Below are 24,478 nucleotides of genomic sequence, written 5' to 3' on the forward strand. Positions count from 1 at the left end.
AAATAAATTACTCTTCAAATAAAAACACATTTTTCATGTAGTTTCTACTAATAGTTTACTTTTAGAAAATAAAAAGCCCAAATGTATATATAGATAATATATTTAATGCATTATGTATATATCTTAAATAATTTTATTATGTTATGTTTATTGATAAGACATAAAAAATATTTCCACAATGAATATTAAAAGGTATATTATTTAATATTTATTTAATATCTAAATTATATTTACATATATTACGTTTTTGCCCTTTTCACTAAAAAGGAAGTCTGCGCTTTATTTTAATTTGAAATTTGAAATAAAAAAAAACCCACATTATGAAAATTCATTTTATTTTATTTTAAAATCAAATGAAAAAATCGCACAATGACACGCAATTTTTAGAGTTTTAAATTGAATAAACTAATGGAATCAAAAGAAAAAAGAAACAATGCAAAATTCCACATAATATTAAAATGGTGAATTAAGAACAAAAATAAAAAAAGTTGATATGAACGATTAAAAAAAGTGATTTAATTGCAGGGAAAATTTTTATTTATATAGCAGCAGTACCTGTGCGATCCCCTTCAAAGGAGCCAAGCCCATCACTGCTGGAGAGTTCAATAACCTTATGGTAAGCCAAGCAATCCATCTCAATTCACAAGGATCAAGCTTACCAAAGCCTAACTGAAAGAAATCTTTGATGCAGTGTCAAGTCCCTACGTTTTGATCAAATTAATGTACAACTAACATCTCATGTAGCAGGTTCCGGGCTGGAGGAATTTCCCGAATCACTGAAATCCATCTGGGTGACTAAACCAGATGCCATTGATGAAGATTACATGGGTCTGTACTGGCAATAAACAAAATTGGATCTTGTATCTTTACAGCCTTTGCTTTTTTGAAGGTTGTCCTTGTTGGCGTTGAACCTGCAAAACAAAATCGTTGTCAAGAATATGCATATCCTGGAAACAATAAGATCAACAATGAAACTCTGGTAGAATAGTAATGCAGCTCCAAACTGCAAGATCAACAATGAAACACTCCCCAAAGACTCTGAAGTGACTTTGATGTTACGGGTTCAAGAGAGATTGTCAACAAAATAAACTATCAAATTAACATATGTTTAATGATGTATGCATAAAAAAGTTAACATACTTCTTCCCTTCTATTTGTCCTGTATCCACCTACCTGTTATTCAAATTCAAACTAAAAAATCAGTAGCTGATCTAAAACAACCAACACATTTGTTTTTGCTTGAATGAAACGCCCATTCAGCAGTGTGTTAGTAGAATAAACCGTAAGTCCTTGATTTCTAACAAGTGGAATAAAACCATAGAGACCTATTGTCCAGAGTATTGAGCCTCACTGAAATTAAATTCAAAGCTATCTAATCACTTTTTATCATTTTCCCTTTTTCTTGTTTCAGAACAAATAACTTGATAGATTTGGGGCTATGCTCATAGATTTACATAGAAGTTGATGTGATTCATTTGAAGGATCTATAAAAGTAACGGAATTACCGGGAACCATAAAGCTGACTCCTAGTGGTCTAGATTAGGCTTGCTGGTGATGTATATTGTTGACACTAACAAAAGATATCCAGTTACATCCAGAAGGCCGGGATACAGAACCAAGCCATGCCTTTTCAAAATTTGAATCTGTATGGTTAATTATGACAAATATTTAAAACTAGAAAAAGAAACATACTCTAGGTTTGAAAGAAACAACAATGGCTGGATGGCCCTTTTAAGTCATCAATTAATTTAGGGTTCTTAGTACCCAAAGCATCTTAATAACACATCACTACTGCATAAGAAACATTACTTTGCACTTAAAGCTAGCTCAGCCAGCCAGGGAAACCAGTGTTAAGCCTGGCTCCACCAAATCAGAGATAAAACTCATGAAATCAAAATCTCCTAGAACTATAACAAGACTGAGTTGAGCCCTAACAATTGAAACCCTATGCACACAACTAATTTTTTTCAACCCATTAACTCAGGACAAATCTTGCCCCCTTTGATGCAGTATGAGATCGGAAAATTAACATCAATTAGGATATGGAACAATTATTGCAAAATTGTCTTTTTCAAATCCACTAATTATACAATTAACAGTCATAACAGTAGAGTAAAGAATGCTTACAGGGTTAGAGAGCTGTTCACGGATATAGGCCATAGATCTTAACATGGCACCAAGAGTGTCTTTGGAGACCTGAAACTTCACCTCTGCTTCCCCTGAAGTTGTCTCAGTATCTTGCAACTGGAGGCCAAAATATTTTTATCAAATATTAATATTAAAATCCTGTAAATCAAACTAAGATGCTACAATTTCTACTGTAGTTATTCCTGATAAGAAATCTTTAAAAATTATAAAATATTAATAATTTATTTAAAATCATGAAATTCACCACCTTATCCATTTGTAGAACACTAGCTCCATTTGTAGAACACTAGTATTTTCTAAAACTCAAAAATTAGAAATTTCAATATCAAACAGTTAAAGTGGGGATCTTTTTAAAATCAAGGATCTATTTTTTATGTCTTATAATTATAATTCTTTAATTAAAAACAATAGTAATGACATTACAATAAGGTCAAAATAATTCGCTTATATGGATTGTTTTCAATCTACAAATGGTGTAATAAATTTGAAGTCTGGTTTTTCTGTGAAAGTACACTTCATTTCTTTACCACAAAGTAGCACTATTGAAATTGTAATCAAGAGATCTTAAGTTAAGAGGGGTTCTGCTTTCATTTATCAGTATTGAGACAAATGATCTTTTTTTTTTTTTTTTGGTGGGCAAAGATAAATATATTAATAGCACCAAACAAAAGGGCGTAAAAAAATACTCATGTTGTATACAAAGGCGCTAAAAGGTCAACCAAACCGAGGAATAAATAAAGAAAACTCTCCCACCTTATTCAGATCTCAGCCAATCAATGAAGTCCAACATGGACAAAGAGCTATCACCTATGTACACTCTAACCCACCCCTAAAAAATATACATGAAAGATTGTTTGATAGCTTGGTTTCCTTTTTCAATATTTTCAAAAGCTCTCCTATTTCTTCTTTTCAGATGGTCCAAAATAAACACAAAGGAGTATCTTTCCAAGCCTCCTCATATTCCAAACAAAAGAACCATGCCACCTCAAAAGAGTCTCTCTCATTGGGAAGTGCATCACCTATTACATTCCAAATAGAGCAAAAACAAGAAGTCAAAACATGATTGCTTTCATGCAAAGAAAGAGGATGTGATCAATGGTTTCTTCTTCTCTTTTGCACAATGAGCATCTAATTTGGGATTCATCATCTCCTCCTTTTAAGCTAATCCAACGTTAACATGCTCCCCCTTGTAGCTTCCCACGCAACAAAAGCCTACCCTCACCAAGACCCAAGGACTCTAAATCATGTTTGCAGGGAACACCTATAATCCTTCAATGGATAAGGAAGAATAAAGAGATTTAAATGAGAAATTATCACATCTTGAGCTTAGGTGAACCATCTTATCCTTTAAATTTCTACAAATCAACTATACTTGTAATCTCCTCAAAAGGGCTTTCATCTAGTCTATTTCCAAGTCATGGATATGTATTATGAATCTAGAGCTCCTACACCCATCCTCTCCATTCTACTCCCAGATCTCGACTATCTAAGCATCTTTAGTGGTGACTATTGAGAATAAGGCAAGGAAAGTACCACCAAAAGGATCACGCCCACACTACCTATCCATTCAAAACTTCACCATTAGTTCATTTTCCACCATAATAACCGTTCTACTCTTAAAGCCTTCCCACCCACTTCTGACAGCCTTCTACACTCTCATCTCATACCCTTTCCTCACTCTTCTAGAGCACCAACCCCCTTCTTCCTCCTCGTACTTTCCCAAAATTACCCTCTTCCAAAGGAAGTCACTCTCACAAGAAAACATCCACGGACACTTGCCAACCAAAGCTTTGTTAAGGATGGACAACCTTCTAATACCCAAGCCTTCACTTCTCTTATCCATACAAATTAAAGACCAATTCACCAAATGTGGCTTGCTCTCAAGGGCCCTTTTCCCTCAAAAGAAGTTTCTTTAAATCTTTTCCAACCTCAAATTAACCTTCCTTGGAATGATAAAGAAAGACAAGAAGTAAATTGCTGAGCTAGAAGGAGTGCTCTTTTAAATCAAAGTTAGCCTTCCTCCCTTGGATATATATTGTTTTTTCCACATAGAAAGCCATTTTTTGAAATCTCTCCTCTTATCACATCTCAAATCCAAGTTGATTTGAAAAAAGCTTTTTAAATAAAACCAAGATATCTAGTAAGAAAAGTTCCCACACTACAGCCCCAAACCTTAGCTAGCACTGGCACATTGGTAATCTCTCCAATAGGAATCAACTCACTTTTTCTATATTGATCTTTAGATCTAAGATTGTCTTAAACTACATGAAAGCCCAACTCAAATATTTCATTTTCTCCTTTAAGGGATTGCATAGAATAAGGGTATCATCAACAAATAACAGATGAGTCACCTCCATTCCCTCTCCCTCCTTTTCCACCAACCAAGAAACCTGAGATGAAGTCCTCGTCCTTTGCCCTAATTGGGATAGAACAGAGGACCTCCATGGCTAAAACAAAGAGATATGGGGATAGAGGATGACCTTGCCGCAATCCTTTAGAACTCTAAAAGAATCTTAACGGAGCTCCGTTTACCAAAAGAGAAAACTGAGTCATAGAAGCAAATGATCTTTAGTTCTCTTCTTTTTCTATATTTGTATTACATCTTATATCATCATGAAAGACAATATCAAACATGGATGAACTTTTACACCAAATGCATAGAAGCAATGGTTGTCAGATTTTAAACTTCTATTGCAAGTAATAAATTTCTTTATCAACATTTCATATTTATTTATGTCTCTAGCCTTAAAAGGATTTAGTTTATTTTACCATAAGTTATGCATAGAAATGTTATCATGATAACTTGTACTGTAGATGATGAGACAATATTTGAAATATTCCAATCTTGTGGCCCATTAAAAGTCATCCTCAAACAGACATTAAAAAAGGAAAAAAGAAGGTGGTGAGTGTGCGGGCGGCGGCAAAACACTGGAAGGTGAACCTGGAGAAACATTACAATGACTCATGATAGCTGGGAACAAAATTGGTGATTCTAATGCAAAGATCCAAACCTCAAACTTTTACTCCCTTGTAACAAAAAGAGAACTTCCATCCCCATCTCATTAGATAATAAAAGCAGATTAAGGGAACCATATTAAATCTCTTTTAAGGCATCGCTAACAATCATATATGGAGAGATTGTGAAAAGCAAGATTTGCTTTCAAGAATGATAAACTCCACCCAATGCTCAGCAATCTCTTTGTGAGTTTGGAGGATTAGGCATGGTATCAGTCCATTAGAGTCAGACTTAAACTCATGTCAAACATTCTATCTTAGTTATATACTTCAATTTGGCCTAGGCTATAAAATGAGAAAAATATGGAAATAAGGTTAGACAATCCAACGACTTTGCCTAAGACCTGTGGACTAAATGAATCTGACACCCAGACACAATAACCAACATACAATACTTGTACCAGAGCCATCTAACTCAGTAAGAGCAAAGAAAGCTTATGAAGTGGTAGAGGAAACATTATTTGGTATTGAGATTAATTTGGCCTGACAGTGTGTCTAGGGATTGAGAAGGTCATATCAAATAACAGCTATCAAGTCACTGCTAGCAAACTACAAAGTTGGGTTACTAAGAAAATAGAAATTTTGTTCATTCCTCTATTTTAGGAAATTTAACCAATGAATATTGCTAATGCATTAAACCAACTCTTGTCCTAAATCAGCTTCTAGATTATAATTGCTCTAATGAATAAGCAGAACCACAATGGCCATAATTCCAATTTCCATTTAAAGAACTAGTGTTCACCCAATGTTATAAATATCACATTATATTGCGACTACATGAATATTTTTCATGTTAATCTGAGGACAGTTATGGCAATAATTAGGCAACATAAACTTACCAAATTATAAATGGTATAAATAGGAACAATGTTCCAATAAAAAGGAGACAATGAATATAACCCATAAAATGACCAATATACTTCTATTTCATTTTTCTGAACTTCAATCTAAACATACAAAAGTTGACAATTAACTCTGAAATCTGACTCCAACAAGTGCATGGTAAATAAATATACCATCGATTAAGCAGAAGGTCAAACTTTTTCAAAACTTTTAACAATATAAAAAAAACTAATTACAGGGCATTACAGGAAATATTCATGCTGAAAAAATGGAATTACAAGAAAATGTAGCTTACCTTCAGATTTATCACTGCAACCCGACTATCAGGTGTTGCAAGCTGCTCACCAATGTCTGCCATGGATCTCAACATAGGTTCCAGTGTGACCTTAGAAAGTTGAAACTTCACTTCTGTTTCGCCTAGAGGAGCCTTGCTATAATCTTGAAGCTGAGTAAACAAGAGAGAGAAGATGTAAAAATAAGGGTCCATTCATGCAGGGTACTTGAAACTGAGCAGAAAAGAAGTGGACCAGAAGAGCCACAATCACAGTTCAAACTCTATAAATCACCAATTTCTCTAGTGATCCACATTGACTTATCAATAAGCAGAGACTAATCTCATCCCGGTATCAGAGAGGGAAGACCATCAGTTCTATTCTCATTATTAGAAAAATGAACAATTTAGCACCATTATTAACACATTACATGCATACTAACATGATAGGAAAGTTAGAATGCTGATGCACGTCAAAAGTGGAACTGATCAAAGGTACTAACAAAGCGGAAATCAATTTGTAGATTGAACCAACATACCTTAAGGTTGATCACAGCAAGTCTTTTGGCAGGTCTTGAGTTCTTATTTTCCATGACCCAAGTCATAGACTTGAGATAAGGGAGAACAACCTAGATCAACCAACAAGAGTTAGGGAAGGCAAAAATTCCAACTTATTTTCATATCTCCACATGTATTTTATTCTCCTTTCTTAAATCATAACAGAAAGAAGAAACACTAGCAAAACATTTTTGCTCAATACCATGTTATCTGGAAGGGCATCATCATGTTGAAATGACACAGGAGCCATGAGAGGCAACTGATCAGCAGGAGGTGCAAGACAACCAGTATCATTAGTATTTGTATGACGTGTTGCTTGATGCAACCTTACTGATGGTGCTGTATCAGAAGAATTCCAGAGTGGCTTAAATTTCGCTTCCTCTTGTTGGGGCCACAATAATGGGATCAAGTTTGAAGCTGATGAAGAGGGCAGCTTATTACTGTCTTCCTGGCTTCCACTGACCCTAGGTCCCCCAGGTGTAACTCTTGCAACATTTTTTTTCATGACAGCAATCTTCTTGCCCATCTCTCTTATAGCACCCATGGCCACGTCATATGTTTCTGCGGTTATTGCCCCTTCCTCAGCATATTTGATGGCTTCTCGACATATAGTATTGTAACGTGAGGTCACGGATTTTGGAGTTTCAAGTTCAGGCCCTTGGTCATATGATCCAACCCCTACTTTGGCATTCCTTGTCCAGCGTTTCAAAATGTAGTGGGATGGTAGTGTAAGAACATTTGTCACAGTGAAGACTGTCAATACATGTCTACAAAGGATGCCTGAGTACTCAAACATCTGACAGTTGCAACTTGCAATAATTTCAGGAACATTCAATGTGACCATGTATACCTTTTGCTGATCGTCAAATTTTGCAACTCTAAAAGTGCTGACTGCCCCATCACTTTCTATTGTGTTTGCAGTATAGGCAAAAGTTTCAACTAATTCTTCTTGAAACTTAGAAAATATTTTCCTGGTATAGAGATTTGCTGCCTGTTTCTCCATAGGTGATGGTGTCTTCAACACAGGTGTGGTCCCAAATGTATCAAAATCAGCTTCTATCTCCTTTGCAAAACAATGTTCCAAAGCTTTTTCATACTGCCTAAAGAACAATGGTAAGGTAGTATGTTGATCCACATAACCATCAAAGAAGGAACCAGCAGCTTCACCTCCTTGGTTTGAAGAAATTGCAGCAAAAAAAGAATCCCGAAAATAGACTGGGACCCACTGTGTGCGAGCATTATATAATGCTTGGAGCCAATCATTTTTTGAGAGATTATACCTATCAATGATAGAGCTCCAGGATGACTCAAACTCTTCAATCGTCTCAGTCAAGTTAATGCTGTTATACAAATCCCCCTGCAGCATGGGATGAGCAGAACATACATGAGCCAGTCTTTTCTGCCCTTCTCTCAAAATGTGCCACTTGCATAAACGATGGCGTGTTCCAGGAAACACCTTAGAAACAGCTGACCTAACAACTTTATCTTGGTCAGTTGTTATAGAAACAGGCGGCTGATCATTCATCGCTGCAAGCCATGTCTTAAAAAGCCAAATAAAGGAAGATTCAGACTCATCTGCAAGTAAAGCACAACCAAATAACACCATCTGACCATGATGGTTCACCCCCGTGAATGGAGCAAATGGTACCCGGTAATGATTTAGCCTGTAAGTTGTGTCAAAGTTAACCACATCACCAAAGTGACTGTAAGCTGTTCTTGACCTTGCATCTGCCCAAAAAACATTAGTCATGCAATTATTATCATCAAGTTGTACAGCATAATAGAAGCCAGGATGCTCAGCTTGCATCTTCTTAAAATAATCCAGGAGATTCTGAGCATCTCCAAGGTGTCTCTTTCTATTGGAATGTCTAGCAGAACTTGCAGACATAAAATTCTTAACAGGGCGATTTACACAGCTTATTTCAATGGGAATGTGATTTCCATCGATAGAAGGATCCATATCATCATTGGAGGAAAAATCCATATCATTATAAGATTGATCCATGGTCTTTCTAGCCCCAGAAAATTGTTTACGAGGCCGGAGGTAATGCACCTTATTGGGGGTGATAGTTGAGTGGCTATGCTCCTTTACAAATTTGGTTACCACCCACTTGTCCAGATCCTGTCTCTCAACCTTGAATATGGCATTGCACTTTTCACCATTTTTTCTTTTCAAGGCCTCCCTTCCACATATAAACTCCAGTTCAGAAATTGTCCCATCAGGCTTACAGCGACTGGACTGATTGACACGTGTACTAAAGCCTACACGCTTTGCATATTCATCATAAAAAGTTTTGGCAGCATCTCCAGATTTGAACTCCATACCCACATGTGGCTCTTCATTCCCATTCGCATCCTGAGTAAGCAACTCCTTCTCTGTAGGGTCTTCAGATCCATCCACCTCTCCACCTTCATTAGGTAGAGAATCAACTTCAACAGCTCCCACATAATGTTCCATGTTCTCGTCTATCAAACCAACATCCATGCTAACAGTTGTACAAGACCAAGTGGTGTATCATGAATAGCAGAGAAACAGCAAACAGTTTACCTTCATGCAAGTCCCTGCAAATGCATATATGACTCAAAATCAAGTTTAAAAAAAAAAAAAAAGGAACCCAGCACACAGACAGCACGTATTTGAGTTGAAAATAAGCAAGCAACATACCTTTTAAGATCACAACACATACAAAAGTACTTTTGCTTTCATGATTTTGTAATAGATCTAGCCTAACAATAGACGTGATTGATTAAAAACACTGACATCAACAAAATTTTAGCTTAAATGGATGTGTTCAGTAGACTAGTCAACCTAGAAGGAAAAATGGGGGAGATAAAAAGGAAAGAAAATAAGATAAAAAGTAATGGTATAATAACCATTTCTTCTACAATGTATATGTGCATTTATGTACACACCTAAACACATCTATTTATTTATATATGGTCTTTTAATTCGAGGATTACATAACCCATTTTTGGCGAATGTGGATCAACCAGTTGCGACATCCATTTTCATCAACATAAATGCAATATATATCCATACATGGCACCAAGTGATTAAAGAGCAATGAACTTACACAATTAAAGCTCACTTAGATTTTTTTTTTTTTTTTTTTTGATAGGTCACTTAGAAAATTAATTTTGAAAGTGGCTTAGATATTTCCAAGCCACGCCAATTTTGGAATGAAAGTCTATAAACTTCATCTTCTTCAAAAGAAATGGCAGCTTTTGATTCTCCTAGTAACCTAAATTTTCATTTTCAATAAGCAAAATTCGGTAGTATACACAAAAAAGCTCTGTTTCATTAAATTCACTACAGAAACAGAGCCAATGGAGTAATAACTGAAACAATCCGAAGCCACAATCAAGCCAAAAACAGAAAATTTCAGCCCACAATTTCACCAACCAAACCACCCTCATTCACATGATCCCAGCAATATCCCCAAAGTCAAAATTCCCGACTCGCAGGTTCACCTCCGCCTTGCCCTTCTCCCCGAATTCCTTCACTCCACCTACCCCCAACTCGCCCCAAGCAACAACTGCTTCAATTTCGTCCCAGAATTTTTCTTCCATTTTCTCTTGTTTTCACTAGTTTTTTTTTTCTCATCATTTTCTTTGAAATTACAACACGCAATTTCACCCAAGTAGAAGAAGGAGAATAAATGGGGGATAGAGAGGTGGGATTAGGGCTAGGGTTACCTGGCGGCGTTGCCCGACACAAATGTTTCGGAGCCGAAAAGAGCCACCGCAGCCTTTCTTCAGTCTGTCAAGCGAACGTTGAAAGTAGCCTTTTCTAGATTTTCCTTAAATTTATTCTCGTACTTTTGTGGCCCCTACCCTAAAATAATTCTATCCTTATAATATCTTTGTCTCAGTCCTCCTACATCCTCGTAGCTCTTCCCCATTTTTCACCTTCCTTGTCAACAAGCGTTGGGCCTCGTTTTTTTTCTTCCACAACCTAACTTTATAATGTTATTTATTCAAAATAAAAATATTTTTTATATTTTCAAATTTAATGAAGCAAATAATTATTTCTAGACCAAATAAAAGCATAGACTCCTGCTTTTCCAAAATATATTGACTTGTTGGCACTATCTTCCTAAAAACCCTTTAGAATTTGTTAGATGTAAAAATTATTTTTATAATATTAAAAATAGATTAAAAATATCTTAAATTTCTAAACAAATTTTTATTTTACAAAAATCAAAAAACTGTTTTCAAAAACTATTTATCATAATTATTTTAAAAAACAATTATAAAATAAACCCTTCAATTTTGTTTTGGGCTGGGTTGACCAGAGGTTTACCACACCAAGGGAATAATGGAGAGATCCGACCAGCCATGAGTGATTTCGATCATCACCTACGAAAATCCACTTCAAAGTTACAGTTGCCATTCGTCCTTCACTTAAAAGTTACAGTTGCCATTCGTCCTTCTCTCTGTTTATTATTTACATAATGATGGTGAAAAAATGAAAGATCTGTGTAACTACCATTATTGAAAACATCACTTTATCTTCCACTTACTTCTGGAGTGGTCCAGAAGCAACCACAAATTGTATGTTTACAATCACTCAGCCCACTGAATAATTCTACCTTTACCTTTTATTAAAGTACCTTTTCTAATTCTTCAACATTTGTTCTGTGGGTGGGATCAGCCGTTTTTTTCTCCTTGGCCTCTTTGGTACAAAGTCTCAGAATCAATATACTAAGGATCATGCCTGGCAAAAAGTAGAATAAAACAGAGCAAATGTCATTAGAGAGAGCAAAAGGATACAAAACAAAACTAACCTAATGAAAATAATTAATATATTTTATTTTCAATGGGAATAAGGAGGATTGCAGGTCCTTTTCTTCTTTCTTTTTTTTTTTGAATTTATGGATTAAAGCATGCCTTTCGATCATCTCGAGTATCTGGCAACTATATGTTCTGCAATTGCCATGCTTGAAGTTAAACCAGGTGACTCAATTCCGAAAAGGTTTACAAGACCAGGAACCCCATGAATGTCCTCCCCCTGCATGAATGGGTCAGTAATTGAAGTCAAGTTTTGTCAGTTCAATATTTATTAGGAAGAACAAAATGTAACAAGTAGAATATGGCTGCTGCTCAAGTTTACTAACTTGACATGGACTGAAAATTGAAACAATTATAGTATGTAATCTTTGTCCAGGGAAAATTTTGATTTTTTGATAACAAAAAGACAGCAGTTGGAAAGAAAGCTCCTAGACAGAGTATATCTCAAGAGGACACAGAAATCCTGAAGAGAATAAAGGAAAATAGGTGAGTCTGTGCTGTTTGATTAGACTAATAATAGTACAATTAATGTTTGCAAGCTACATTATTGAATAATTTTTGTTCTAAAATATGTAAGTTTAATATATTTAACCCATCTCCTAAGACATGGCATTCCATTTTTTTCTTTAAAAAAAAAATGAATGTCAAATGCCTGCATTTTAACCTGTTCACACAGAGTATCCATATTTCATGCTGAAAGCATAACAGTAGCAATGGTGCTGTCAGATACCATTTCCAGGATCTTGTTTTCCCGAACAATAAATGGAGAGCTCATCTTCAAGAGACTCCAATGGTGTGTACTCAGAATCTCAAATGGGGTAATCTATGCCTTGAGGCATCAGTCCAAAGGCCCAAAATTTCCAATATTTGAAAAAAATATATTTTAAGTGATGAGAAAAAGAAACAAGGGAGGACCCTATTGTCACATGCACAAAAACAAGCAAGTCTGCTTGTGCATCACACCCTATTTTCTTCATGAGAAGATAAAAACAATAGACAAGTCTAAGAACTTTCCTGGTATCTTGCAAGAGATGAGAGCATTGAGAGGATAGAGCTCCCAGTTTGGAAGAAATGAAGAAATGGCTGATTGGGTGTTTCTACATGCCTGAAACAGAAACTCAATGGAGCTGAGAGAGTGATGGACTTTGCTCATTTGATTCAGAGGCAAGTCATGCATCACAACATTCCATGACAAGTGACATGCATTTGCTGCCAGTTTCATTGAGTTAGCACCCAAAGAAAAATTGAGAAACATGAGCAAATTTTATCATCATATGCACAAAAACAAGAAAGCAAACTCCCACATGACAACATTCTATAACAAGTTACATGCATTTGCCCCTAATGTTCATGCATGGAGGGCCCAACTGTTGACAGTTTCCACACCAAACAGATCCAAGGACTCAACACAATGTTGGTCAGGTCCTTCTTGAGTACGCTTGAGGCTGGTCATGACAGGTAACATGCATTTGCCCCCCTTTTCATTGAGTTAGCACCCAAAGAAAAATTGAGAAACACGGGCAAATCTTATCATCATATGCACACAAACAAGCAAGCAAACTCCCACATGACAACATTCTATAACAAGTTATGTGCATTTGCCCCTAATGTTCATGCATTGAGTGCCCAACTGTTGACAGTTTCCCCACCAAACAGATCCAAGGACTCAACAAAATGTTGGTCAGGTCCTTGTGTATGCTACAGGCTGGCATACAGCATTAGGCACAAAATAGCCTGTGCATGCTAGATGCCGAGAATTTGGCTTTGTGTAAGGTCATCAGGAGGGGTTATAAGTGCAAGAAAATTCTACATTGAAGCCAACATATCTAACACACATTATGCTTTCTAGACAATAAAAAGGTACAGGTTTGAAGATTTATCTAAATATTGCAAGTCAACATACTTATAAAGAAAATGTTCACATGAGTTTGCAGAAGCAACCTGTATTACAAAATCAACAGCGGACTGTTGGGCACCAGAAAGTTTCGGCCGGATCCCTGCATAACCAGGCTCTAAAGAATCATCCTTCAGATTAGGATAGTACTTTCTTATCTCTGGATAAAATCGTTCCACACGTTTGGCGCATACAGAGTAGTCAAACCTGGAAGAAGATAAAGAAATTATTTTCTGGAAACTTAGTAAATTTTTTCTTTTGAATACACAGTGAGAATCTACAATTATGCAAACATACCAAAAAGAAAAGCAATGTCTCAAAAAGGCAAAGCCAAGGGTTGAACAAGTTTCATTAAGTGGCTCATGCAGCATCCGGATGCATTGTTTGCCCAAATTCCCAATATGGGCAAAACATATAGGGCAGATTGGGAGATTGCAAAAGGTGAAATATTTCCGAGTTGAAATAGCAAAGGCTTTTTACATAAAATGAAGACATTAAATTTAATCAATCTTAAATTCTTGATGAAGTAGAATGAGAACAAGGGAAGAGGAAAGCATACTTATTCAGGAAGCTTGAAATGTCATCTACGCCATTGATCCATTCAACATCTGGACCAAATTTGATCTGGCCATCCAAATCCAGGGTAACATGTACTCCAAGTCCACCATCCTCCGGAATAGGATATATCAAATGTTTAAAGGGAGGAGTTTTCATCTTTGACAAGACGAAGTAGCAACCTCGTGCGTAATGGGGAGCGGGAATAACTGTACTATTTAGGCCATCAAATCTCTTTGCTAGTGCTGGGGCACTCAAACCTGCGGAGTTCACCACAAGCTTTGCCATGAGTATAACCTCTGGGTGCAAAGGAAACCTCCTGTCCCAGTTTTCAAGATCCTTGCTTTCAGAAATATGAAGGCAAATGCGATCTCCTTCAAGATGGCTACCAATAACAGCTGTGTTGTAACAGAAGGTTGTTCTATGATTTTCAGCTTCACCCTGGACCCACATTAGGGTGATATCCCTGTCAATATGCAGTTATATTCTGAAGATCGTAATTTTGAATGACACAAACAATAGCTCCCCAGAATAGAAATACTAAATTCTATTTGATCCTATAACCAACCCAAATCCAATTAATTTATGGATCAAGCAAGGTTAAAAACATACAACTAACCCAAACACAGGACAATTGAGAATTGGAGGAACACTTATGGATCATAACAAGACATTAGTGAAAGCATTCTCTAAGAACATTAGAGTGGGTCTAGCTATTGAGGCAAATATTTTAACGTTGATGGAAGGACTAAAGCTTGCTAAAGCCAAGGGTTTATCCAACCTTCTAGTAAAAGGGGATTCTATGGTAGTGATTCTATAGTAGTGTTACATTGGGTAAATAAGGAGGATCATGGGGGTTTGACGGATAATTATGCCAAATTGTGTTTATTACTCTAGAGTTAGGGTGTTCATGCCACTGGATTCTTTGGATAGCTAACCAGGTGACAGATATGTCAGCAAAATGGGGAGCTAAGTAGTTGATTTCTTCTGTAGGGGATTTTCTACCCCCTAGGTTCTTGAGTTCATATCTGTAACCATATTTAGATGTGCACCTCTAAGAATATCTAAAATAGATGGTTTTCCCACTTTTGACCAGAGCTATGTAGTTTTTGTGCTTGTGGCAAGGATTTCTTATCCTTCTTTGTACTTAATCCATGATAGTAAAATGTTTGTTTTTTGATAAAAACAAACCAACAAAAAACAAACATACCACTAGAGATAACATCAGGGAATGGGTATCAACAATCCCAGAGGCGGGTGACAATAACGCTCTCACACACTGCAATTCTGGTTCCATTTCCATGGCTTCAAACCCCTCCAGCATCCTCAGACCATCAACCCCGTTTTCATTTCCCCGTATCATCAAATCATTCAACTTTGGGACCTCTGAAGATCTAGTAGCAACTATGAGCTTACCGATCTGCTTATGAGGAACCTCATGTTCAGAGCAATACTTGTACAATAATTCTCTTCCTCTCACGCAAAAGATTGCCTGCAATTCCCGAATGTTCAACTATTTAACTTTATATACTGAAATCACCCTAAAACCCCAACCAAGCAAGATATATAAAAAAATAATCTTACACAAATATCCAATAATCGGAAATCTCTCTATATATACATATATGTGTGTTGAACAGAGTTGAATATTCCTAACAGAATTTTTGAAGTTCCGTACATAGAATTTGCTCTGGAGAAATCACAGGCTCGACTTAATTGCAGCATTAGCATTAAAGAACACAACATTAGGAAATGCAGACACATTTTTCTATCATTTTTGCGACGCAAAGGATAGAAAAGAGGAGAGTGAATGTGATTGAGAAGGGACCTTGAGAGAGTTACGAGGGTAGTAAATTCCGGCGTGGATGACTTCGCTGTTGCGAGAACTGGTGCCGGTGCCAAAGGTGGAGGCGAATTCGATGACCACGACTTCTCTGCCCTTGAGCGCCAGCTCCCTGGCCACTGCGATTCCGACCACCCCCGCCCCAATCACCACGCAGTCCACCGATTCCCTCGCCACTGCTCTCTCTACTCCGACCCTGCTCGTGAAATTCTTGGAGGAAATCCATCTCCTTGAATTTCTTAGGCCTCTAATCGCGTGTCTCAGCATCTGCGCTTTCTTTCTCTGGTTTTCTCCGGTTTAATATGTTTTCAGCTCCGAAACCATCCGATGCCGACCAATTTTATCGGTTAAAAAACAGACACGTTTTAAAAAAACAAATGGAAACAATAAAAAAACAATTGAAAGTTATTTCAATTGTTGCTCAAAATATTGTCTACGTGATAAATAAAAATACCCAAAATTTGTTCCAAAAAATAATATTTTTAAAAATAAATTATCAAAACATTTATTTTCTATTATCTGCTATTAAATTTTGATTTTTATTTTGTTAGAAAACGTTTTCTAAATTACAAAAATTACCATTTATATTACCATCATGTCTTAATTTAGTCTCCGCTTTTGTTTTTAAAGTTCTTTCATAAATTATGTTTAAATAAACCATTTTATTAAGATTTTTTTTTCATGAAAAAATAAACAAATTATATACCTAAATATATCATATAAAATTCATACAAATATATATATATATATATATATATATATATATATATATATGGGTGTGTGTGATTTTTTGTTTTTATAGAAATAATAAAATAATAAAAATAACTTATAAAAATTATAATATTTATTAATTTAATAAAATATGTTTATTTTTAATATAATCAATTTCAAAAATAAAAGAATTAAACCAATAGGTAGGTTTAAATTTGTTATTCAAACAAAAAATGAGAATTAATTTATATAAATTTGAATGAATCAAGATAGGAGTTATGAGTTATCATTTCTGACCTCATCATGTTGACATCTTTAATCAACCTTCCATGTGTGATTATCGCAAATACAATAAAACTAGCAAAGTAAAAAAAAAAAAATTATATATATATATATATATATATATATATATAAGTGATAAAAAAAAAATTGCATTATTATATTTGATATATATGATAACATAAATGAAATAGGGATCAAAATCAAGATGAATAAAAAAAACTTGTAAAACAAAATATTTTCATTTTTTCAAAAAATTTTGTAAGTTTCTACAAATAAATAAATTATTAAATAAGTCACCCGTAAGAAAGAATAAGTCGAAATTAAAAATGACTTTAAAAAAACTCATTCCATGATTCCATGTTGTTCCTAACCCTAGTGCTATCAAATGGAGTCTTAAAACATTTTCTTTTATTATGGATGAAATCCAATGAAAGATTTTTCTAAAGATGATTATTTGTTGTATATGTCTAAATATGAGTCCAAATTAGAATAAAATAATTTCAACATTAATAAAATAGGTGATAATTATAATCATTATTATCACGTTCGCTCATGTGTCACGTGAATACGAAAATAGATATTTTTACAATAAAAGTTGATAAATATTAATAAAATCACACGTAGACATTAACAAAAAATAAAGAAAATACAAGTTTTTAACGTTCGATGATCAATGTGATTCTTATGTTTACGGAATGTAATAATACTTAACAATTTACTAATAAAAAAAATATATGACAATACTGAAATTCTCGAAAAAAATATATATTTTTTGATTGCATTGACACTATAAAAAACAAAATCATAAATATAAAAATAGTTAAATATATAATATGGGCAAATCAATAAACAAATTTATCCAAGGACGTCGTTCATTTCAATCGGTACGAGTTGACTAGACAACTTGACTATAGGTATCCTCAACGAAACGCAATAAATTTGATTCAAACTTTACAATCAACACAAAAATGGTTTTGTTTAAATAAAAATATATTATTTTTTAGTGATTTTAGAAAACATTTTTGAAAAAAATAGGAATTTATATAACTCTTTTAAAAATTTGAATTTAAAAAAAATGCATTTGATAATATTTTTAGTATAAATATTTTAAAAAAATCATACATGAAGTGCTTTTCAAATTATAAGTAAATTCTGAATAATAAAGCTTTGCAACTAAAATAAATTATACACGGTAACTTATAATACAATCCACACAATCCACTAAGTTGTGGTCCTCCGTTCATGACTAATCCATAAAATCAATACTTTTATTTTTATAGCATATTTTTCAAGTTGGTTCAATAGTCAGCACGGATCCATTCACATGCTCGTGTGAACGATGTCATACACAAATATATCATTTTTAAATTACTTAATATTTATATGAAAAATATATCATTTTTTAATTACTTAATATTTATTTAGAATAAAAAAATAAATGAAATGAGTTTAAAATAACATATAAAATAATTTATTAATTTTAAATATATTTTTTATTTTAAATTTTTATTTTCTCTATTTTTTTCCATTGAACCAAATATAATTTAAAAATTTTATTTTTATTATAATTATGCTATTATAATCATATATATATATATATATATATATATATAATTATTAAAAATGGAGAGGTATATAGACAAAAATAACCAAAGCCCAAAAAATTTGAATAATCACTCACGCATGGTAAGTTTCAACATTATACAAACTCATGAAAAATGAAAAAGAGATAAAAAAAATAGAATAAAAAAAATAAAAAAGGGGAAAAAGAGAGAAAAGTGGCGTGGAAAATTGAGAAACTATGTGGAGGAGGCGTGTCAGCCTTTGGAAGGAAAAAATTATAATTATTCTCCAGAGAGTGGGGTAAAACTTCCAGGTCGGCAGCCTCTGCTTAAAAACCTCCAATCCCCCCTGTCTCCATCTCTCTTATCTTTCTCTTCCTCCGATTATTTCAAAAATCATCCGATGAACAATTTTTCTCTACCCAGGTGCTGCTTTCTGTGTTCCAGATTTTACCCTTTCTCGTTCGTTCCACAGATTTTTTTTTTTTGTTTTTTGTTTTTTTTTTTTTAAGATGATGTGCTTGTTCTATTTGGTTGCTCAGAATCCGTGGATAAAGATTACCTAATATCTTGAGCCCTATTTTTTTTTCTTTCTTGAAAAATAAGGATAGCTGCAGTTGGAAAGTCTGAGCGTGATTGTGTAGTTGGAAATGTGCATGGGTTTAAGCTTGTTATTTTATTTTGGCGATTTGTGATTTTGGTGGCTTGTTTGATCGTATTGGGGGGTTCCATGGCCTGATGTTGAAGTTTGGTTTCCTGGATGAGGGTTTTGGCTTTTGCTCGATTTTTGTTCTGTTTGTTTGTGCACTTATTGTTTAGGAATGGAGCGGCTTTGTTTGTTTTACATAGCATTTGATAATCGTAGTTGTTATGGCAGCTGATAGTATGGTATGGGGTGGTGGGTTTTGCAATTGATTGAAACAGGGCTGTTTAATTTTTTCAGTATAATGGGCGCAGTTCAATTTAGGCCGGGCATTTAAATGGGGCCTTCTTGTGTTATTTATCGGTATTAATAGGTAGCTGCACTTAGAGAAAATGGACGTGATCATATGACTGTTAAAGCTAGCTACTTCGGAAGGATTGGATCTGGAGATTGAATTGGTCCTAAATCCTGGACAATAGGAGAATCTTTTGTTACATTCTATTCATATTCCTTATTCATAGCGTTGTTAATACTGTCCTCTACGGTGCTTGCTATTTGGATTGAAGTGAAATGACCTATAGAAGCTATTAGTGGAAAGAGTAAATGCCATAGTCAGATCCAATGTACAAAAAATTTATGCTGAAAATAGGGTGCAAAATAGGCATAGTTAATTATTATACTGATGTATCTAAGAACATGATATATACTGCAACTAGGTGCAGATTTTGTAGTCTAAAGCTGTTTGGATCAAAGCGCAATATATTTGTTGATACAAAGGTGGTGTTGTTTGTTTAAAGTATGGTATATGGTTTCATGTGGTCAAAATAAGTGAGGAAAATCCTCCAAACAGGCAGCTAAGCTCTTTAGCTAAGGGAAGGTTTCTACTTGGAGGCCTTTAGAGATCATTATTAACATCTTTGTGCATGAGCTTGGGTTTTTCTTTGTTTCCTGTGGCTTTTGTTTGTTTGTTTTTATTTTTATTTTTATTTTTTATTATCCTTTCAGTTGTGAATTCTCTTTTTCTATTAATAAGTATTGTCTATTTAAAAAATAAGTGTTTGCATCTTTTTTTTAACGAGACCAGTTACCCATGTAACAGCCCCCAAAACAAACAAATATTTAGGAAATAGAATTTTGTGCATGAATAACTACTTGACTGTTTTGATAAATCGTTAAACAGATTGTAAGCATCTAATCAGCATTCTTATGCTATTTTTAGATATTGTCTGTTTAAAAAATTTGTTAACTGCATCTGTTTTGGTCATAAAATCTTTTACTTATGTGATATCCTTCTAAAGCAAACAAATATATAATAAATAACATTTCAGGTGTGAATAACCAAATACCTGTTGTGATGAATGCTTAAACAAATCACAGGCATCTAATCAGCCTCGACTGTAGGAAAAGCAAACCTTGGGTGATACCCTACACCACTTAAATACCAAGGAGACTTAAAAACACAAGACCTTTGGTTTGTTGCCTGAGGGCACTACAACTCAGCTACACCCTTGGGGGAGGGGGTTGGGTTGTTATTTTATTTTTTTCTTGCCTGATTTTCTTTCTCATGGAAAGGAATGAATGAGGAAGCCTGGAGCAGCCACCATTTGAACGCTCATTTCTTGTCATCATCCATAGAAGACAATACCGATCCAGTTTGTTGCATCCCGCATGGCTATAAAGTGTATGACAATGCAAAATCAAAATAAAATAAAATATGGCATCAATTTTACTCCATAAATGGTGTCCAGTGCACATACATGCTAGTTTGTCCTACATCAGCAATAGGAACAACCTAGAATCTTCCCCAACATTACTGTATATCCATTTCTATTGTAGAGGACTATTTTATTTTATTCTCTTGCTTGCAAATCTTTAAACCCAGCATAGAAGCAAAACTCTGATTGGGAATTAGGTTGGTTGCTTATTATGAACTGAAATTCTGATAGGGTCACTAGTTAACTGTTCGTTCTTAACAAGTTGCTCAGAGGATGAAATATCATTAACTGGTGTGGAAAGCTGTACTTTAGAAGTTTGCAGGGGTTGTTGATTTCCATTTTTACCCTGGTTTTAAATAGTAATGCATATGCATATACATTGGCGTGCTTATTTGATTTTGTTTCTTATAGAGACATCTTGTTTGTGTCAAGCCTTGAAAGGTCATTCTTTTTTAAGGCCTTTGTTGGTATATTACATTCTGTTTCTTCAATTATCTTATTCACTTTGTTTGGGCGCTATGAGTATTCCTGCTGTCACTACTTGACCAAAATCAGATTTTCTTATAACATAGATGATAGAACAGAACTGATACTAATGGTGCTTTGTGTTTCACACCTATTTGGAATATGTTTCACAAGCATAAGCCTCTTATAGATGCCTAAATTTTATGTACAGTGTAATAATTGAAATTTAATTTCACTTTTTTTTTGGTCACAGGATCGATGCTGCCATTTACATTTGACCAGTTGTAGGGTGTTGAGATTTTTCTGATGACGTTTCGTGGTCCTTTATCTCGAGTGCTGATTATATTTTGAGCATACCTTGTAATATGAAACGATTTCAGATTGAAATACTGTCCTGTAATTTGTAAATAACACAAATTATAGAATTAGTATATTCATTTCAGCTCTTCATTTTCAACATTAACTGCAGTTTGATTATTTATGCTGTATGTTTTTTAATTGCTATTTTTCCCTCTAAATATATCATCGTATTTCGTGGGAAATTTGTAGATTTTTATTGGTTAAACGTGGGAAAGAAGAAACAATTGACTCTTTACTGGTGGGTGCTTGATCACCTGAATTCTGGGAAACTGTTCTTACCCTGTCTGCAATGGAGTGCTTAGCACAACTTGAAGCGTTGTGTGAAAGACTGTACAATTCACTGGACTCTGCTGAACGAGCTCATGCAGAGAGTACTCTGAAATGCTTTTCTGTGAATACTGACTACATTTCACAATGTCAATACATCCTGGACAATGCATCGACTCCTTATGCATTGTTGTTGGCTAGTTCGAGCTTGTTGAAGCAAGTGACCGAGCATAAGCTCCCTTTGCAGCTCCGGCTTGATATTCGTAATTTTCTTGTTTGCTTGCAGTTCTTTATGCCTATAAATGTTCTAAGACAAAAGTTGCATGATCAGCTTCCATTCTACACCCAAGCGGTTTATTGTTGTTTTCTTAGTGTCTTGATTTTATGTATTACAAGCACTATAAATGTATATCCAACCCACTTATTTGCTTTTTTTTGTTTTATTTTTGGTCATATTAAATTCTCATTTGAGGTTGATTCAATTTCTATGGGCTAATCAAACAGGAAAGGTGGTATTTTTCTTTACTTCCAAGGGGAGAGAGGGGAAGTGATGAGGGTTGCAATTGATCTAATACTTGTTTATTTTGACATAATATTGCCCTTTGCATATCATTGTTTTTCATCTCATTTTCTGTGTCTGCTTCCAATATTAACCTTCTGCCCTTTGTCTGAAGGAAACTATATTATAAACTATCTGGCCACCCGAGGACCTGACTTGGAGCCTTTTGTTGTTGGATCCCTAATTCAGCTCTTTTGTCGAGTGACAAAATTTGGGTGGTTGGATGATGACAGATTCCGAGAGGCGGTTAACGAGTTGATTAATTTTTTGAGTCAGGTGACTTGACTTCTGCACATAGATTTATTAGTTACTGATATATTTTGGGTGCCATCTTTTGATCTTTTGATTATGTTTTCTCTTAATTCGGTACATTAGTTCCTTTGTAATGGGAAAATACTAACATGCCTCTTCTGTCAGCTTTGTTTACTGCTGTATATTTTCTTAAATTATTATTAACATTTGTGAAGTTGTGATGGCTTATGGATGTCTTGGAAGTTCTAATGTGATACATGAAGATAACATTTCTCTCTTAGTATTTGCAATTTCTTGTTACTATTGATGTTTCGGCATGATGTTTGGCATGTTTTGCTTCTGTTATGTGTATATCCAGATGATGTCTGAAGAATTTTAATCTTCTCTTGACACTTGATGCAATATAGATCCACAACCTGCAAGCCTGAGAGTAGAACTGAAATGTGCATGTCTATGTGGCTTCTATCATTTTCAATGTGTGCGTAAGAGATCATTTGTAAAGGCAATACCATGCGTTTTTATTTTGCAAGCTAATACAGTGATGTTTAATGCATGGTTTTGCGCTAGATGTTTTTGCCCAATCACATGACCTCTTGGAATGATAAATTGGTTAATTACTAATTGTATTATATATACATATTTTATTCTTATTGTTTATAATTTTGATAGGCTATATATATTTTTATTTATTGTTATTATTCCATTATGAAATGGATGGAATTTCCTTTGTTTTTCTCCTTTGTTGTTGCCATTCATTTTTATTTGTTGGGTGACTATCTTAGTTCTATTTTCAATAGATATAAGGTAATTCGATTATATTACACTTTGTGGAACTTCCTTTTTTCCTTTTAATAAAGAAAATGTGATCTTGGATTCACATTGTATATCTCCATCATAAATAGGATTTGTGAAGTTTAAGATTTTAATATATGGTAGTTGATTCTAAATTGGAGATATGCATTTTAGTTACGTACTCCCTTGGGACTATCATTGGGTGTGCCTTTCAAGTCCTTTGTGGTGTGGGAAGTGGTTGAAGAGAGGTTTCTCAAAAGCCTTGCCTTGTGGGAACAAAATTATTTGACGTAGGGTGGGTAACTATGGCGAAGAGTACCTGTTTTAGCTTATCTGTTTATTATTTCTATCTTTTTGTCATTACAAATTTTTAGATTGAAGCGAGTGAAAGGTGGAAACATTAAATGATGTAGCCCTAATGTATGAAAATGAGCTTTTGAAAAACATTTAGAATTCATGTCCAATTTGGAGTAGTTTTATTTGGGATAATGTCCATGTTTTTAAGGCTTTCTATTTTCTTTTCATATTTTTGCTATGAAGTCAATTTATGGCCAGATTTTTTTTTTTTTATAAATTATTTCTCAACCAAGAATAAATCTAGTTTGGTATGAGAAAGTTAAAAGTCTTTGATTATAGTTAAAGTTTAGAGATTTATTTATTTTGATAGGAAATGAAATATATTAGAGAGTGCCCAACAAATAGAGGCTATATCCATGTATGTAAAAAGTATATAGAGAGTTGAAAGAATGCCATGGCAAAAAAGCAAAAGAAACAGCAAGGCCTAAAACCAAACCTATCAATGAAGTTAAAAAAAAAAAAAAGCCTTGCACAAGCAATATCTATTGATTAAATTTCACTCTCTTCTCATGAGTTGGACTGGTAGGGGAATCTTTTCTCTCACCACTTGGGCCAAAAAAAAAAAAGAAAAAGAAAAAAAAAAAACTTCTTAGGG

The 24,478-nt window shown here is 34.5% G+C and overlaps 3 protein-coding genes across 7 annotated transcripts in view; 1 reads left to right on the forward strand and 2 right to left on the reverse strand.

The window, feature by feature from the left end:
* Positions 1-494: 494 nt before the first annotated feature.
* On the reverse strand, positions 495-10,985 carry LOC117920714 (protein FAR1-RELATED SEQUENCE 3-like). Its single transcript, XM_034838305.1, has 6 exons — positions 10,532-10,985; positions 7,038-9,397; positions 6,817-6,906; positions 6,302-6,451; positions 2,128-2,244; positions 495-911 (listed from the first exon to the last, which is right to left on the reverse strand). The coding sequence occupies exons 2-6, from the start codon at positions 9,318-9,320 to the stop codon at positions 867-869; spliced, it is 2,685 nt and encodes an 894-aa protein (XP_034694196.1). The 5' UTR covers positions 9,321-9,397; positions 10,532-10,985; the 3' UTR covers positions 495-866.
* A 193-nt stretch (positions 10,986-11,178) lies between these two features.
* Positions 11,179-16,229, reverse strand: LOC117919654 (L-2-hydroxyglutarate dehydrogenase, mitochondrial). 4 transcript variants are annotated; one of them, XR_004652117.1, is made up of 7 exons: positions 15,904-16,229; positions 15,286-15,567; positions 14,080-14,516; positions 13,568-13,727; positions 11,726-11,846; positions 11,449-11,552; positions 11,179-11,271 (listed from the first exon to the last, which is right to left on the reverse strand). XR_004652117.1 is itself a non-coding variant. In XM_034836865.1 (6 exons), exons 1-5 carry the CDS (start codon positions 16,183-16,185, stop codon positions 11,733-11,735), a joined length of 1,275 nt encoding a protein of 424 aa, XP_034692756.1. In that variant the 5' UTR covers positions 16,186-16,229; the 3' UTR covers positions 11,179-11,552; positions 11,726-11,732. The 4 variants fall into 4 exon arrangements, 3 of the variants coding, with proteins under 3 accessions (XP_034692756.1, XP_034692757.1, XP_034692755.1); XM_034836865.1 differs by having other exon boundaries at positions 11,179-11,552; XM_034836866.1 differs by having other exon boundaries at positions 11,179-11,553; positions 11,713-11,846.
* A 2,532-nt stretch (positions 16,230-18,761) lies between these two features.
* The window catches only part of LOC117919623 (exportin-7-like), an 83,859-nt gene continuing 78,142 nt past the window's right edge, over positions 18,762-24,478 (forward strand). For both annotated transcript variants that reach the window (XM_034836823.1, XM_034836824.1), the window contains exons 1-4: positions 18,762-18,899; positions 21,550-21,656; positions 21,846-22,186; positions 22,598-22,758. In XM_034836823.1, the coding sequence (XP_034692714.1) occupies positions 21,946-22,186; positions 22,598-22,758 (402 nt within the window). In that variant the 5' untranslated portion in view covers positions 18,762-18,899; positions 21,550-21,656; positions 21,846-21,945. The remainder of the gene's footprint in view (positions 18,900-21,549; positions 21,657-21,845; positions 22,187-22,597; positions 22,759-24,478) is intronic.

Source organism: Vitis riparia, chromosome 8 (genome assembly GCF_004353265.1).
Source record: "Vitis riparia cultivar Riparia Gloire de Montpellier isolate 1030 chromosome 8, EGFV_Vit.rip_1.0, whole genome shotgun sequence".
Classification (NCBI taxonomy): Eukaryota; Viridiplantae; Streptophyta; class Magnoliopsida; order Vitales; family Vitaceae; genus Vitis; species Vitis riparia.